A 16729-nucleotide genomic window follows, 5' to 3' on the forward strand; every position below is an offset into this window, starting at 1 on the left:
TAGACCAGACAGCCGAACAACCTTCTGGACATCATTCTGGATGTCCTTCCAGATGAAGCCATGGCGACAGGGGCTGAGGCAGAGTCAGTTAGGGGTCATCGGGCAGGCAGAGTGGTTAGGGGCGATCAGACAGGCAGGTGAGTGGTTAGGGGCGATTGGGCAGGCAGGCAGGCGAGCAGTTAGGGGCCAGCGGTCCTGGATTATGAGAGGAGTATCCAGCTGCCAGTTTAGGCCCTATCCAGGCTGCAGGATCGGGCCTAAACCGGCAGTCGGACATCCCCCGAGGGGTCCTGGATTTCAAGAGGGTGCAGGCTAGGCTGAGGGACCCTCCCTCCCATGCACAAATTTCATGCACTGGGCCTCTAGAATATATATAATCAATTTGGTATTTTTGTTTATTTACTTATTTTATAATTTTATTAAGTTCAGAGAGGAAGGGAGAGGGAGAGAGAGACAGAAACATCAATGATGAGAGAGAATCATTGATTGGCTGCTTCCTGCATGCCCCACACTGGGATTGAGTCCCCAACCTGAGCATATGCCCTGACTGGGAATTGAACCATGACTTCCTGATTCATATAGGTCGATGATCAACCACTGAGCCACGCTGGCCGGGTTCAATTTGGTATTTTTGTGATATGAAATAATTTCTGGGACTAGCACCCTGATTTGTGAAATTGCATCTATAGTAGAGACCCAATTTAGAAACCTTGACTTGAGAGGACCTGTAAGGGACCAGTGTGGCAATGGACTAGGGGTGGGGCCCCCTGTGCCTCTGGGCTTTGCCCTCAGTCAACAGGTTAACAGGAACATCTCCTTCTCACAGACATGTTTACTCTGACAATATCCTCCTCTGGGGCTGCCTGGGGTGTAGGAGATCATGGGATGGGGAGTTGAAGCCTCAGGGTTCATGGTCTACTGTCTCACTAGTTGTGCAACCTCAGGCTAGTTACTAACGTTTGTTGGGTCTTAGTTTTCTTATCTGTGAAATAGGCATAATGATAAGAGAATTTAAAGAGATAGTGTACATAAAGGCACTCCACAAATGTTAATTTCCTCCCTGTACTCTTCTTACCTTGAGTACTTCATGCCATTCCCTTCTGGCCTGTATAGTTTCTGATGAGAAATCAGGTATCAGCCTTATGGGAACTCTTTGTAGGTAACATTTTTCTCCCCCTCTTGCTGCCTTTAAGACTTTCTCTTTGTCTTTAATTTTTGGCATTTTAATTATGATGTGTCTGGGTATGGGTCTGTTTGGGTTCTTCTTGTTTGGGATTCTCTGTGCCTCCTGAATTTGTGTGACTTTTTCATTTACCAGGTTAGGGAAGTTTTCTGCCATTTTTCTTCAAACATCTTCTCTATTCCTTTCTCCCTGTCTGCCTCTTCTGGTACACCTACTATTCTAATACTGTTATGTTTCACGTTGTCCCACAGCTCCCTTAAACTGTCCTCCTGTTTTTTAATTGTTTTTTCTTTTTGGTTCTCTGACTGAGTGATATTTTCAACTCTGTCTTTTAATTCACTGATTCGATCCTGAGCTTCCCCTACTCTGCTGTCTATTCCTTCCAATGTGTTCTTTATTTGTGTTATGTCATTCTTTATCTCAGACTGTTCTTTTTTCATAGTTACTATATCTTTTTTCATACTGTTGAGAATTTTTGCCATCATTCCTCTGAACTCTGTTTCAGATAAATTTCTTATCTCTGCTTCATTTATCTTTTCTTCTGGAGAATTCTCTAGTTCTTTCACTTAGGGGTTATTTCTTTGTCTCCTCATTTTAATTGTCTGTTTGGGTTTGTGACTATGTTTTATGTAGATCCTCTACACCTCTCAATCTCTAGTGCAGGACAGTATTAAAAACTGTTTCTGACAAATAGGATCAGGCAGAGACTCAAAGCCTCCAGAGACCACCTCTGTCTACAGACTAATAGGGTTCGACTTGAATTGCCCGCAGGCAATCATCCTCAGGTGTATCAAGAGTTTTTTCAACAGAGTAGGGTGGTTGCTTCTGCCTGGAGGCTAATTGTTACTTTTAATCTCTTAAGTGGCCTCAGGGCAAGGTGTTTTCCGACAGGCTGTGTCTACTGTCTATGCGGGAAAGATGTCCTCCACTGTGTGAGGGAATGACTCAGCCCAGGCAACTTGTGGTGCCTGCCTTCTGAGCTTTATCACTCTGAGTCCCCAGTCCTGGATTCTGCTCTCACAGCTTTAGTCCACTTCACCTTCCCTCTGCCAGAGCACAAGGTGGGTGGCTCCACAGGGAATTTTTGTGTGTTGGCCCTTCAAGAGGGTGCCTGAACTTTCAGCTGCCACACCCTGGCAGACAGCACCCCACTGCTTTTCACAGCTAGATGTTATGTTGGTACACTCCTCAGATTTGGTGCTCTCTGCTGGGGAGCCCAGCTTGGGGATTAGATCCCAGAGTTCTCAGTGGCACCCCTCCCCCCAGCTGAGATATCTCTCCGGACTTCAGTTGCTGTCTGTGGTTGCCCAGCCAGCCCTTTTGAGCCTCTGCCCCTCCTGCCAGTCTCTATGCATCTCCACCTTCGGTCTTTGGATATCAGGATCCTCTCCTGTGAGTTTTCCATTGATTATTCAGGAAGCCTTTCCATATTTCAGTTGTAATTCCAGCTGGTTCCCGGGAGCATGACGTGCATCATCTACCTACTCTGCTGCCATTTTTAATGTTCCCACCAAGTCCCCTTTGTCATTCTCTTATATGGGAGACCTGGACACTACATGAGATATGTTTTGGGTGCCTGGCTCTTCTTCACATACTTCTCAAAGACTCTCCCAAATACAGCTCTCACTGATGAAGTTGGAATGGCCCCATTAATCTTGCCTCCTTTTCTTTTAGCTGATTGGACCAGAGATAAACACTTGACCAAAGGATGGCCAACCAGATTCTTTTCCTTAGAATTTTTCTTTCTCTAAAAGATACAGAAAGAAGTCCCAATTGGCTGTGGTGAGCCATGCTGAATGGTCACTCTGGCTATGGCTGCCAATCTAGGTCATGTGCAAGTGCACAGACAGAGAGAAATGCTGGTCTGGGGAGAGCAGGAGAACAGAGCGATCCATAAAGAGGGCCCCATGGCCTTGAGAATAGGAGAAAGTGGCTCTGGTTCCTGTAAAGCTGGGCTTCTTTTATACTTGGGTTCTGTGGGATTTCAGCATCCTTCACTTGAACAAATTTGAGTAAGTTTCTGATCTCTGTTATCAAAAGCAATTGACCAGTGATTGAGACAAGGATATCTACTCTCGTCACTTCTATCCAACATTGTAATAGAAGTCCTCACCAGTTTAATAAAACAAGAAAAAAAAATTACAAGGCATGAAGATTAGAAAGGACTAAAACTGTCTTTATTCACAGATGGCAGGATTGTTTGTGTGCTTAGTAAATCTAAAGGAATAAACAAACAATTAGAACTAATAAATGAACATCAAGATCAAAGGATACTAGGTGGCCATGCTAAAAGTAATTGTTTTTAAGCATCCTACTTATAAACAGTTGAAAATGAAATGAATAAACATCGACTTTAAAATAGGAACAAAAGCATTAGATACTTATGAACAAATGTAATTAGAATATGTGTAAATCCTCTATACTAAAAACAACAAATCATTGCTGGATTAATTTAAATGGAAAGCTAGGATATGTTCATAGATTGAACAATTTAAGGTGCCAATATTCAGATGTCGTTGATCTCCAAATTTATCTCTAGTGACAATGTAATCTTAACCAAAATCCTAACAGACTTTCTTTGGACATTGACGAGCTGATTCTAAAATTTATATAGAAATGCAAAAGACTTCAAATAGCCAACACAATCTTAAAAAAGAACAAAGTAGGAGGGTTTCACTAGCAGATTTTAAGAGTTAGCATAAAGCTACAGTTATTCAAGGCAGTGTGAAATAGGCATAAGTAAAAACAATTAGATCAATGAAACAGAATAGAAGTCTGAAAGACCCACATGTCTGCATCAGTGGATTTTTGAAAAATAGTACCAATGCAATTTATTGGGAGGCATGGGAACTCTTTTTAATAAATGACATTAGAGCAAATCTTATGCATGTGAACCACAGACCTAAAAGGGAAAGCTAAAGTATAAACTTCTATGAGAAAAGCATAGGAGAATATTTTTATAACCTTGAAATAATCATATATTTCTTTTTAAAATAAAAATTTTTAAATATATATTTTTATTGATTTCAGAGAGTAAGGGAGAGGGAGAGTGAGCTAGAAACAGCAATGATGAGAGAGAATCATTGATCGGCTGCCTCCTACATGCCCCCTACTGGGGATCGAGCCTGCAATCCAGGCATGTGGCCTTGACCGGAATCGAACCCGGGACCCTACAGTCCGCAAGCTGACACTCTATCCACTGAGCCAAACCAGCTAGGGCCATATATTTCTTAGATAGGTTGGAAAAGAACAAATAATAAAAGGAAAACATTGATAAATTAGTCTTCAACAAAATTTTAAAAATTCTGCTCATTAAAAGATACAAAAGTTAAGAAATAATCTACAGATTGATAGAGGCATTTGCTATATATATATCTGACCAAGAACTTATATTCAAGATATATAAGAAATATTGCAAATTAAAATAAAGAAACAATAGGCAAAAGACTTAAATGGGAACTTCACAAAAGAAGATGAATGGCCAATAAACATATGAAATGGTGCTCAAAATCACTAGTCATCAAGGAAACACAAATTAAAGCCACCGTGACACACAATATCCTAGAATGGATATAGGTACAAACACTAATAATCCCAAACACTGGTCAGGATCTGTAGCAACTGGAACCTTGATACCTTGCTGGTAGGAGTGTGAAATAGTACAACTATTTTGAGAAATTATTTGCCTGTCTCTAGTAAAGTTAAATATACACCTGTTGTAAGACCCAGAGCTTCCACTCCTGTGTACAAACCCAGAGAAATGAGTGCATATATTCATAGAAAGACTCATCTAAATACGTTCATGGCAACTTTATTTATAATAGTCAAAAACTGAAGACCACCCAAATATGTATCAACAGAAGGGTGGATAAGCACATTATGATAATACTTCTCAGCAATAAAAAGAACACACATCCATTAATGAATCTCAAAAATATTGTGTTGAGTAAATAAGTCAGACACAATAGAGTTCATACTGTATGGTCCCATTTATATGAAATTCAAGACCTAGCAAGATTAATTTAATGGTGATAAAAGTCAGGAGATGGTTATGTCTGAGAGGGTAGGATATTGCCTGGAAAAAGGCGTTAGGGAGCCTCAGGGTACAATAGAAGTGTTCTATGTCTTGGTCTGGTTGATAGTCAGTGGGTGTATATGTATCTAAAAATTAATTGCTAGAGACAAATTGTGCCCCGCCCCTCTCAAATTCAAACCCTCAGTGCGACGATAATTAGGTTTAGATGAGGTCATGAGGGTGGGACCCACATAAAGAAAAAAAGAGCTTTTTTCTTTCTCTGTCTGCTATGTGAAGACATAGTGAGAAGACGGCCATCTGCAAGCCAAAAAGAGAGCCCTCCCAAACACTACCATGGTAACACCCTGATTGCTGCCGCCTCCCCTGTAGTCTTCTTTCTTTCTTACTATGGAACCAATGTATTAGGGGGACAGAAACAGACCTGGTTTACACAATGCATACATTTCCTAGCTTCCCTTGCAGGTGTAGGTGGCCACCATGTGACCCACTTTTGGCCAATGAGATATAAGCACCAATTGCTGGGTGGACTTCAGGGAAGCTCCTTGAAAGGTCAGACTAGGCTGGCAAATGTCCTCTCTCCTTCTCCCCCCACCTCCCTGGCTTTCCTTTGCTCCTCCACCTGAACTGTGGCTGTGATGGCTGGAACTCTGGCAGCCATCTTGTCAGATTTCCGAGTAGAAGCTAGAACAGTGATGGTGAACCTTTTGAGCTCGGCGTGTCAGCATTTTGAAAAACCTTAACTCTGGTGCCGTATCACATATAGAAATTTTTTGATATTTGCAACCATAGTAAAACAAAGACTTAATATTTTTGATATTTATTTTATATATTTAAATGCCATTTAACAAAGAAAAATCAACCAAAAAAATGAGTGTCATAGGTTCGCCATCACTGAACTAGAAGGAGCCTCGGTCCCTGAAGGCATGAAAGAGCTGTCACAACCCTCCAGACTTCTTCACCCAAGAGCCAAATAGGCCTGTGTCTTGTGTTATTGGGTCTGTTGTTGTTGTTGTTGTTGTTACAAGCAGCTAAATTCATTCCTAACCAATACAATACCCAAATGTCCAACAACAGGAGCATGGTTAATAAATCACAATCCAATCATACTGTAGATTATTTTATAGCCACTACACTATTATGTAGAAAAATATGTAGTAACATGGAGAGGTGTTTGTGACATACCATTAAGTAATTTGCAAGACTGGCTGTATAGTAAGATCCTGTCTTATGAGGATAAAATATGTATAAGGAATATAGAAAACAAGACTTGAAGCCAGTACAATAGATTAAAACCTCTCTCAGTGGTGGTGATATAGTGATTTTTCTTTTTTTTCCCTGCTTCTCAATGTATGTAATATCTACAATTTCCTAGTCTTTTTGACAGAAGAGTAACAATGGCGTTATTTTTTAAAAGAAAATTGTGGATTTTTAAAACATGAACAACTAAAAATTACCTTTTTTAAAAAAAACAACACAAGACACCCTTGTCTCCCACCAAGACTTTGCACAATGTCCCTGCTCCAGCTTGTCATGAACCAGCTCCTCATGACGCCCTGTCTCTCACCTCGTTCTCTTGGCTCCTGGGTCCCTCTGAGTTTCTATTGGCCAAAGGGGCGTTCTGCTCTGCGAGAAATTCAAGGCCGGGAGCTCTTTTACAGATTTTCCATTTTCCGGTGAATCTGTGACATTTAAGAAATGTGGCAAGTTAGCAAGTGTGTGTTTCCCCTTTTCAGGCAACAGTCTCTGACGAGGTCAGTAACAACTATCACCCTAGGAGGGGAGGGAGGGGAGGTGGAGAGGGGTGTCCTTCCTCTCATACCCCTGGGGGGGAAGGAGAAGGGATTTGGCACACCTTGTGCTGTATTTGGTGCTCATCTCTCTGAAAATTAGAAAGTTCATGGATCCATGCACATATACGTACACACATGGATATATAGAAGTGCATACATACATACATACATGGAAGAAAGACTATTGGAGATGAGATTGCAAACTTAGAAATCTAGTTAGTGTCTTAGATGGCAATGAAACCATAACCTATGGTGTTATTTTTCCTACAGGACAAACTCATTTGCCAGTTAATCTTTTTGGACTTTACAATGTCCACATCCTAGTCAATATTCCTGCAGAGTGCCTGATCACCCATAGGGGGTTGTTTGTCAGTGCTCTAGTGTGATTTCAAAGGGTGCCCATTTAGCAGATGAAACGGGGAATCTCCTCACCTCTTAGACCCAAATCACAAACCATGAACCCAGAGCGAAAGTGAGTCTGCTTTTATTTTTAGGGAATTAGGAAGTGACTTTATTTTATTTATTTTTTTAAAACTTTTTTAAAAAAATATATTTTATTGATTTTTTACAAAGAGGAAGGGAGAGAGATAGAGAGTTAGAAACATCGATGAGAGAGAAACATCGATCAGCTGCCTCCTGCACATCTCCCACTGGGGATGTGCCTGCAACCCAAGTACATGCCCTTGACCGGAATCGAACCTGGGACCTTTCAGTCCGCAGGCCGACGCTCTATCCACTGAGCCAAACCGGTTTCGGCGACTTTATTTTTTTTGTAAATCAAAATCAAAACTGCTTCACATGTTTTCTTTTGTCATGAGTTCATTTAGAACTGGGTTCATTTCTCCAGTTTTGTAGAAAAATAGACCAATCCATATGTCCCAGGAAGATGAGTAAGTCTCATGACTAACTCATATTCCTAAAATTATTTAAGACAAAGACATATGTTTTACTCCCAAAGCACAGCATTCCCACAGCAGGCTGATGCCAGGAGGCTGTTCGTCCGCTTCCTGTGGGCGGAGTGTAGGACACCATTTCTTCCCTTGGACTCTGGGTCAGGCATTGCTGAGCTGTCTTGGGGAGTTAACTCCCCGGGAGGGCGGAGGGGGGGAAGGGGCGGGGGCGAGGGTGAATGGAGGGAGTCACTTTAAAAATAAAACTGTGAGTCTGCTGAAAATTTCTGGTCTGGACATAAACGGCATCTTTGGGGCTGTTGCCGTCTACCCAGGCGTCAGCATTCTCCATTCGGCTTGGAGGCCACAAGTCCGAGGCTCTTTCCCCAGTGACTCTGTTTCCTTCTCCAGCCTCATCTCACACTCAGCCCCACACCCACCTTTTCTCCTGCTCAGAAAGGCCCACCCCTGACCCGAGGCAGCTGTATAGCTCCTCCCTCTGATTTCATGCTGTAACCCGTGCTGTCCAATGGGGCGGCCGCTAGCTATTACACACTTGAAACGAGGCTAGTGTGACTGAGGAAGTAGATTCTTCACTTTTAAAACTTAAATTAACTTAAATTTAAATATAAAAACTGGTACTCCAGTCAGTTATTGGAAAACTTTTAAGGATATTTGGAACATTCTGGGTATGTAAATCACTTTTCCGACTGTACATTTTATGAAATCTAAATCCCCATCAAGCCTTTCCAATGAAAATGAGAGGGGTGGTAAGTATAAACTACTGAACGGATTTCAAAGGCATAGTGCAAAAAAGAGTGCAAAACACCTCACTACTAATTTTTATATTGATTATTGACTATGTGATAAAATGATAATATTTTGGATGTATTGCATTAAGTAAAATGCATTGTTAAAATGAATTTAACCCATTTCTTTTTACTTTGTTAATGTTGTCACTGGAAAATTTAAAATGACATGTGGCTCACATTATATTTCTGTTAGACAGAGCTGCTTTACCTGTTTCTCCATCTGCACAGGCTTTGGGACTAGAAGAATCTGAACTCCAGTTCAAGCTGCAGCTCACTAGCTGTGTGCTTTGGGGTAAGTGTTTCAATCTCTCTGGGCCTCAGTTGCTCTTTTTTAAAAATCTGTAAAATGGGTATGGTAAGGATACCCTTGAAATGCCGGCCTGACATAGTAACTGTACCTGTAAGTGCTTCGCCAAGTTGGCTCCCATTGTCTCTCCGGCCATGTCCTTACTCATCCTTTAAGACTCACCTAAAATTTCATCTTCTTTGGGGGATCTTTCCTAATCCCACCAGAAGGGTCTAATTCTTTGCCTTTACCTCTCTTGTAACTTGGACACATTGCTTGCCATAAAGCGACATCATTCCAATCTTGTGAATTCCTCCAGGGCAGGAATTCTTTGTGTGTAAGTTTTTAACTTATGAAAAATTTCCAACAAAAGTTGGGAGAGTAATATAATGTACCTCCACGACTGTCGTGTTTCAGTCATTGTATTTCTCTTGCTGGCACGGTACTTGACCTGTGACTTTGTTAGTGTTTTTGGCAGATGGCAAATAACCACAAATTCTATGCTATTCCTCCCATCAAGCAGTAGAGTCAGTTTCTCCATTTGCTTTTATCTGGGCTGGTCCTGTGAGCTGCTTGGACCCAAAGAATGTGGTAGAAGTGACCGTGTAGGACCTCAGGCCAGGTCTCAAGGCCTGGTAGCTTCCGCTCTTGCTCTCTGGGAAGCCTGTTGCTATGTGAACAAGCTCAAGCTAGTCTGTTGGAGGATGAGGGACCATATGGAGCAGAGACAGGCAGTCCCAGCTGAGCTCCCTCTTGGGCCAACCAGCTCACTGGCCACCAAAGAGGCCTGCAAGGCTTTCCTTAATCTTCCAAACCCAGATAAGCCAAAGCCACTAGCTGACGGCAAAGGTCAAAGTGGCCCAGACAGAGGAGCCACCCTACCAACCCCCAGAATCATGAGAAACAATAAAACATTGTTTTGTCCCTGTGATTTGAGGGTGGTTTCTCATATAGCAGAAGGCTACCGGATAGAGTTTAAGTAAGGAGTTATTGATCGAGTTAATGAAGCCCCTGGATTTAAAACAGGGGTTGCCATACTGTCCGTCCAGTGGCAGCTGCCACCCGCCAGGGATGACACCAGCATGCTGCCCACTCAGCCATGTGAACCAGTCACAAGGAAAGGAGTCCATAGCTCTCATACTCCCATTTGTAAATGTTTCTGAACTTTATTCTGCTCAATGAACAGACTTTGAGCAGATACAACTGTGTGAAAACTGGATTAAAAGATTAAGGGTTCCTGCTGCAAACTCATCTCAAGGTATTAATCTCATGTATTTTCAGAACAGCAGAAACTCTGGTGACAGTGAAAAGACAGGACAGAGCCTTGTGTTCCCAGATGCCCCTAAACATGGATAGCTCCAAGCCTCCCTCCGGGGGTGTTTTGTTGAGTCCTAAAACCAAACGCCTTTTGCAAATTTATTGTATCATTTGGGTCAACACTTTCTCCTGAAAGATTCCCATCATCATATTGGGGGTATTCAAATTCTTTAGATAATGGTTTCAAAATGGTGGCCCTATCCTTGATCCTTTTCATTGCCTCTTAGGCTCCTTTCCTTCAATTAGGGCCCTTCAACCCTAACGATTCCAGCTGGATGCCAAGGAACAGCTGTGACAGCTGTCTCTGGTACTGACCTTCCAGGTGCCCAGCGTTTGACTCGGGAGTGTCTCTGGCTTTGCCTTTGCTTCTGCGTCTCACAGTGCGATTGAAGATGGAGTTTCTCTGAATTCGGTTGTAGTAACGGGGTTCTTTGTCTTGGATCAGGTCGGCCTGGGGCATTTTCTCTTCTTCTGAGAGTAACTCAGGTCTCACCTTGGCTGGTTCATTAGCAAGTTCCCAGAGGCCATCCGCTGATTTTTTCTGGGGCTTTTCCAAGTGGTCAGAGTCCTTGGTCTCCATGGAAATAGAGCTGGTTGTTTCTCAATAGAACGACGGGAGATCAATAAGCTCCCCAAACTTCACCAGTTTCGAGTCCTTTAGAATGGAAAGAGAACAGTTATTTTCAGTTAGGATCATCAGGTTAACCACTCCATTCAGGGCATGTTTTCCACTCCGATTCAAATTTGATGAAATTTGGGATAATCTGCACATCCTGGGGGCTGCGTCTTTGTCAATGAAAATTACAGTTTAAACCACTGCAATTTGGATGCATTCATGTATCATTTTATAATTGAGGCTTGTTTATTCTATTCATAGGATGCACTGTGGGGGAAAATGCTTAGAGTGGCTTGTAAAACTAATTTTCAAGTAAACATTTTCTGAATAATTCAAGAGAAAAGGAGTAGCAAAAAACAAGGAGGGGAACTCCAGGAAGCCAATGCCAGGGAAAGGAAGATGTGCAGACATGAAAGGAAAGAGTTCTGGGAAGAACAGAAAGGGCTGTCGGTGAGGGGCAGGTCTGCCACCCCAGTGGGCAAGAGGATGTGGTTACCGTAAAAGCAAAATTGTTCTTGGGCCACACAGTAGAATGAGAATGAGAGGTTTCTCTTCTGGCCAAATGACTGAGGGACCCCTTGCCCTGAGTTCAGATAGTGGCTGAGCGAACAGGCAGAGAGCACCCAGGAGGGAGGAGGTCAAGGTCATCACATATCTGCTCTCTGGAGCCTGGGGAGAGGATTGGCTGTGGACCACGGGAGAGAATTCAGAGCTGTCCAAAGGCGCAGTGGCTGCTTTGGGGGTCAGTGAATGTCCCATCACCAGAGGTGTCCAGACAGGGTCATGGGGAGTTTAGGATTTAATGATTATGACATCTCCTTCTCTCTCCTTTCCCTTGCTCTCTATGCCTCCCACCAGGGTTGCCTCTGATTCTGATACTGAGGCTGTTTTCAGCTGAGAGCTGGTCTGGGGGCAGCAAGTGGACAGGGGTCCTGTGCTGGGGTGGGGGGCGGGGCGGGCAATGTAGGAGTTAATTGTCGGTTGGGGCTGGTCTGTGGAGGTCCCTGAACTGGGTCAGGGAGTTCCTGCCACATCTTTGATGACCATGAGTGAGGAGGTGGCAGGATCCTGGAACTCTGGGCAGGCTGGGCTGAGGGGCTGAGGCCAGAAGGCAGGTATCACACGAGTATCATCCAGGTGTGGCAGGTGAGTGCCTAAGCCAGGGTGGAGGTGGGGCTGGGGACCTTGTGCCAGAGGAAAGACAGGATTGGTGAGTCACAGTGGTTTGTGGAGGAGCACGGAGGGGGCTGTCCCAACGTCGGGCGGTGGCCAGGATTACTGGGCAGGCCACTGCCACTCACTGCCAGTCAGGGAAGTGGGAGCAAAGCTGGCTTGGGGTTGGAGCGTGGGGGCGTGCAGGTGGAAAGCCTCCCAGCAGAGTCTGCAGTGGGAAGTCCTAGGCTGAAGCTGACTGACTGTTACAAACAGGGCAACTTCCTGCTCTGACCTCAGCATCTCGAAAACCTCCCTGAAGTAGCCACAAACATGGCTGCCTTTTGGCATTTAAGGTTATCATTACCATTATCATCACCATTTTGATTTTAGGCTGCTTTTTAACAAAAATTCAGGTATAAAAACAAAAACAAAAAATTAGGTATAATTTACACCCAGTAGAACTTGCCCTCATTAGTGTCCAGGTCTTTGAAATATGACAAACACATACAGTTCATGGAACCAGGACCACAGTCTAAATACAGGACATTCCTTCTCCCCTAAGTTCCTCAGTGCCCTGCTGTAGGCAGCCTTTCCCCCATCCCTTTGGTTGGCGTGATGTCTTTCAGATTCAGCCCAGTGTGTCGTGCTGATGGCCAGTGTTGACTGTGCGGTGCTATGAACTTATGGAGGCCTATGCAATATATTGTGAAGGGCACTGGGCTGGGAGTCAAGGGACTGGGTTTGAATCCCCATATTCTTCTGCCTGTAATCACTTATTTAACTTGAAGTCAGGGCCTCATTTTCAGCCCAGGAAACATGCGGGGGTGGGAGGGGGAGGGGGGGAGGGAGGGGTGGTGTCTCTGGGCTCCATAGCTCGCTCTCAAATTCTGTGATCAAAGGCAGCTCAGAGAGCCCACAGAGGGACTGTCTAGAGAGAGCCCTGGGGACTGCCCTCAAACCTTCTCTATCATTTTCTTTAAATGAGTGGGCTCTGAAACCTTGAGAAAATGTATTCCAAATCATACCATTTTAAAGGCCGTCTCTCTCTCTCTCACACACACACACACACACACACACACACACACACAGAATTTGTAAAACTCTCTGAAAAACAACTCTAATTCCACCTCAATTATTGCCTATTTCAGGCAAATGTGTTCTAAATCTGAGATATTTTTTGTAATTGCTCCATTTCTTCTATATCCATTAACTGCTGGAAGCCAGACAACCCTACCCCAAATCTCCTGATGTTTTTCTGAAACTCCTTGGGAGCTTTAAGCCCACGTGTTTCTGTTCCAGGTGCTTCAGGGTGGAAGTCCATAGAGTCAGCCTTGTGATTGGAAGGGGGAGAGGACTGATGGCAAAGTGGCCTCGGCATACCATTCATTCATTGGCTACTCACACAACAAGCTTGGCTGGCTTGTTGTCCATGTCTGTGTCCCACGTCTGCCCACATTCCCTCGTTAGGACACTCTGAAAGGGCAGGGCTTCGTCTGTTTTGTTCCCTGCATCCCTGGTGCCAGGCACACACAGCACTCTGTAAACGGATTCACTCCCAGAGCAGGTGTGACAATCACCCCCATCTTACAGATGAGGAAGTGGCGGGACCAGGAGCTCTGGTAACTTGCCCAGGATCACGCAGCTGGCAAAGGGTACAGCCAGAATCGCACCTCATTGGTCTGACTTGTTTATTGGGGGAAATTGAGACCCATAGGATGTGGTCAGGAGATGCTGTTATAAAAACTGGCTGAAGACTGCCTGGGTGCATCAGGCAGAAGCAGGGGTTCCAGGCTGCTTTCTCAGGCCTAGCCATGTGGCTTTGGGCATACGAGCCAGGAGTGACTATTAAACCTCCTGGGGCTGGGCTGAGGTCCATGGACCTCCCTGCATGAGTCAGTGGCAGTCTGGGAGGTCAGGACACATGAGAGAAGGTGGTAGGGAGGGGAGGGAAGCTGCCACAAACCCAGTTCTGGCAATCCAAGCCAGCTGCTTGGGGTGGGGGGACAGTGGCGTGGTGGGCACAGGGTGGTACGTGTCTTTAGGTAGGAGGTCCAGGGCAATGCGACTGTGGGGTATATTAGCCATCCAGGTGGGGGATGGGAGCATGGTCCAGAAATGTGGCCTGAAAGTCACCCTAGCTGTGGCTGTGACAACAGGAAGGGCTTGCATACCTCCATAGCAAGATGGGTCCCCTAAGAGGGAGGCAGGCCTGGATGATTCCAAGTCACCTGCATCATTTCAGCTTTCATTCCTGCTCCTAGCATTGGTACCTGAGACTCCTCCCAGGTAAATAGCAGTGTTTACCGAGGGCTATAAACAACAAAGGCTTTAAAAAAAAGGGTGGGGGGAGGAGCTGTAGAGGAGACATTTAGGTAGCAGAGGGGAAAAGAGATGAAGTTTCTGGTTTGGGAGAAAAGCCCCAGCGAGGACTGGAGCTCGGAGAGCTGCCCCGGAAGGTGCTCTGCTGTGGGGACGACCTGTGTTGTGAGAATCATGTGACCACTGGGCAAAAGGATGATAGCTGGTGCTGCTGGCCCAGAAATGCCCTGGGAACATTTTGGTGTTGTCAGCATGAACAAAAGAGGAAAGAAATGGGATACCCAAAGACAGGGAGAGAATCTCAAAAGAACCTGAAGTGGAAATTCGAAAATTGGGGAGCAAGGGTGGAGAGGGACAGGATAAAAATGGCAGCAGAAGGGGAATTCAGGGCAACCAGACCTCCGCTGGCTCTCAACATTGGGGTGAAACCCCACCTGCATCATGGCCATGTGGGGACAGCATTGGCTTCAGGAAAGAGGAAGAGGGGGTTCCCAGGCTGAGGGAAGGGGTGGGGGTTCTTGTAGAACCAAGACTGTGGCCGATTGCAGAAAGTGACCTGCTTGGTGCCTAAAGGGCTGGATGGAGATTCTCTTCCCAGTGAGCAGGAAAGAGGACTGTATAGAAATAACTGAGTGGGGAGGGGAGGAGGTGGAGTGAGTAAAAGGGGTGGGGTTTCTAGGTTCAGCAGGGAGCCTACAGAGAGGAAGTCTGAGCCAACGAGGCCTGAAGGAGGCCAGAGAGCCAGCCCAGGAGGCAAAGTTCCAAACTGATTTGTCTGTTGGCTTCTGTTCAAGAGGGAGAGAAGTAAACATGAGCTCAGACGGTTTTCCTTCAGGCTGTTGATACAGAGAAAGGAAGTGGGATCTGAGGGAGAAGTTGGGCCTGAGATCAGAGGGGGAGCGGCATTTGGCAGGAAGCTGGACTTGAAAATGGCCCATTGTGACAAGGTCTGAGCTAGCCAGCATGCAACCTGGAAGGCTGACTACTAATCACAGTAACAGCCCAAGGAGCACGGACTTGATAATAGTTTCTAATCCCAACAACATCTCTTTAGAGGTGAGAGCGCTCTGACACTATGAGATAGGGCCACGCAGCTGCTGAGATCCAGCTGGAGGAGTCCAGGCCTACAGACGCTGGAGCCCCCCTCTCCCCGACACATGGTGCCGCCAGCAGTTATACATCCTGGCAGGCTGGGTCAGACAGTGACAAAATTCATCCACCAGACGAAATAGACTGTGATCGATCAAGTGTGAACAGCCCCCTTTCCTGACGATGCAACAGAAATCGGTGAAATTAATTTTAAACCAGGGAACTAGACAGTGGTAGAGCGGGGCTGAGCACATTTCTTTTTTTCAGGAAAATATTCCGATGCCAGAGAGTGGCGGCATGCACACTACATTGATCTATTTATACATATAATTTGCAATAGGAAGAAAGCCTGTGGGGAAGGAAGAAATCAGATGCTCAAGGACCAAACTAGATATTCCTGTTGGCAAAATGGTCAGTGCCAAGCACAGGGAGAGGAGGGACCATGAGCGGAGCCTAAATCTCAGAAGGCAAAGCACGCTGGAGGCATGTCATCGCCGGGGATGGAGGAAGGAGAGGTCACCTGAGGGCACTCCAGGTGATGGCAGGCACAGGGAGGGCAGAGAAACTGTAATAACAGGACTTTCCCAGGAACCTCACATCTCATAAGAGGAATGAAAATCCAAAACATACTGAGCTCCTTTTTTCACTTAATACATTGGCAAAAAAACCAGAAGCTTGAAAAGTGATTGGTGAAGCTGACGGGCAACAGGCAGCCCCCCATCAACGTCTATCAAAGGGAAAACAATTATACCTTAGCCCAGCAATGTCATTGGCAGGACGTGGGTCCACGGATCTGCTTGCACACGTGGGGAGTGGTCTGTGGGCAGGTGACGCAAGTAACTGAAGACAACAGAATGCCTCTCTGCCAGAACTGGTAACACCGATGAGACCATTCTAAACGTTTCCACAAATGGAATAAAATGCAAATGGAAAAGCAAGAAAGAGGAAGCTCGATATACTGCTTAAGGAAAGGTTCTAGGCTATCTCAAGATTTAAAAGAAAAGCAAGGATAGAAGAGTATGTATTATGTTTCCACCGGGGAACAAGGAGAAAATGTATTCAAATTTATTTGGATGTGCCTAAAAAATTGTGAAAGAAGTTAAAAGGAATTAGTTACATATATACACACATATTTTTAAAAAATTATTGTGTAAAACCTAAGCAAATGGAAAGTAAGATTGGGAGGGAAAGAGACTTTAAATTAACATACTTTTTATTATACTTTTATTTTTTAAA

The 16729-nt window shown here is 44.7% G+C and overlaps 1 protein-coding gene across 4 annotated transcripts in view; it reads right to left on the bottom strand.

Moving 5' to 3' along the window:
- NGEF (neuronal guanine nucleotide exchange factor) overlaps positions 1-16729 on the bottom strand; it is an 85138-nt gene that overhangs the window by 53466 nt on the left and 14943 nt on the right. For all 4 annotated transcript variants that reach the window (XM_036319683.1, XM_036319682.1, XM_036319685.1 and 1 more), the window contains exons 2-3: positions 10630-10969; positions 6784-6898 (exon numbers count right to left, since the gene is read on the bottom strand). In XM_036319683.1, the coding sequence (XP_036175576.1) occupies positions 6784-6898; positions 10630-10894 (380 nt within the window). In that variant the 5' untranslated portion in view covers positions 10895-10969. The remainder of the gene's footprint in view (positions 1-6783; positions 6899-10629; positions 10970-16729) is intronic.

Source organism: Myotis myotis, unplaced genomic scaffold (genome assembly GCF_014108235.1).
Source record: "Myotis myotis isolate mMyoMyo1 unplaced genomic scaffold, mMyoMyo1.p scaffold_m19_p_8, whole genome shotgun sequence".
Taxonomy (NCBI): Eukaryota; Metazoa; Chordata; class Mammalia; order Chiroptera; family Vespertilionidae; genus Myotis; species Myotis myotis.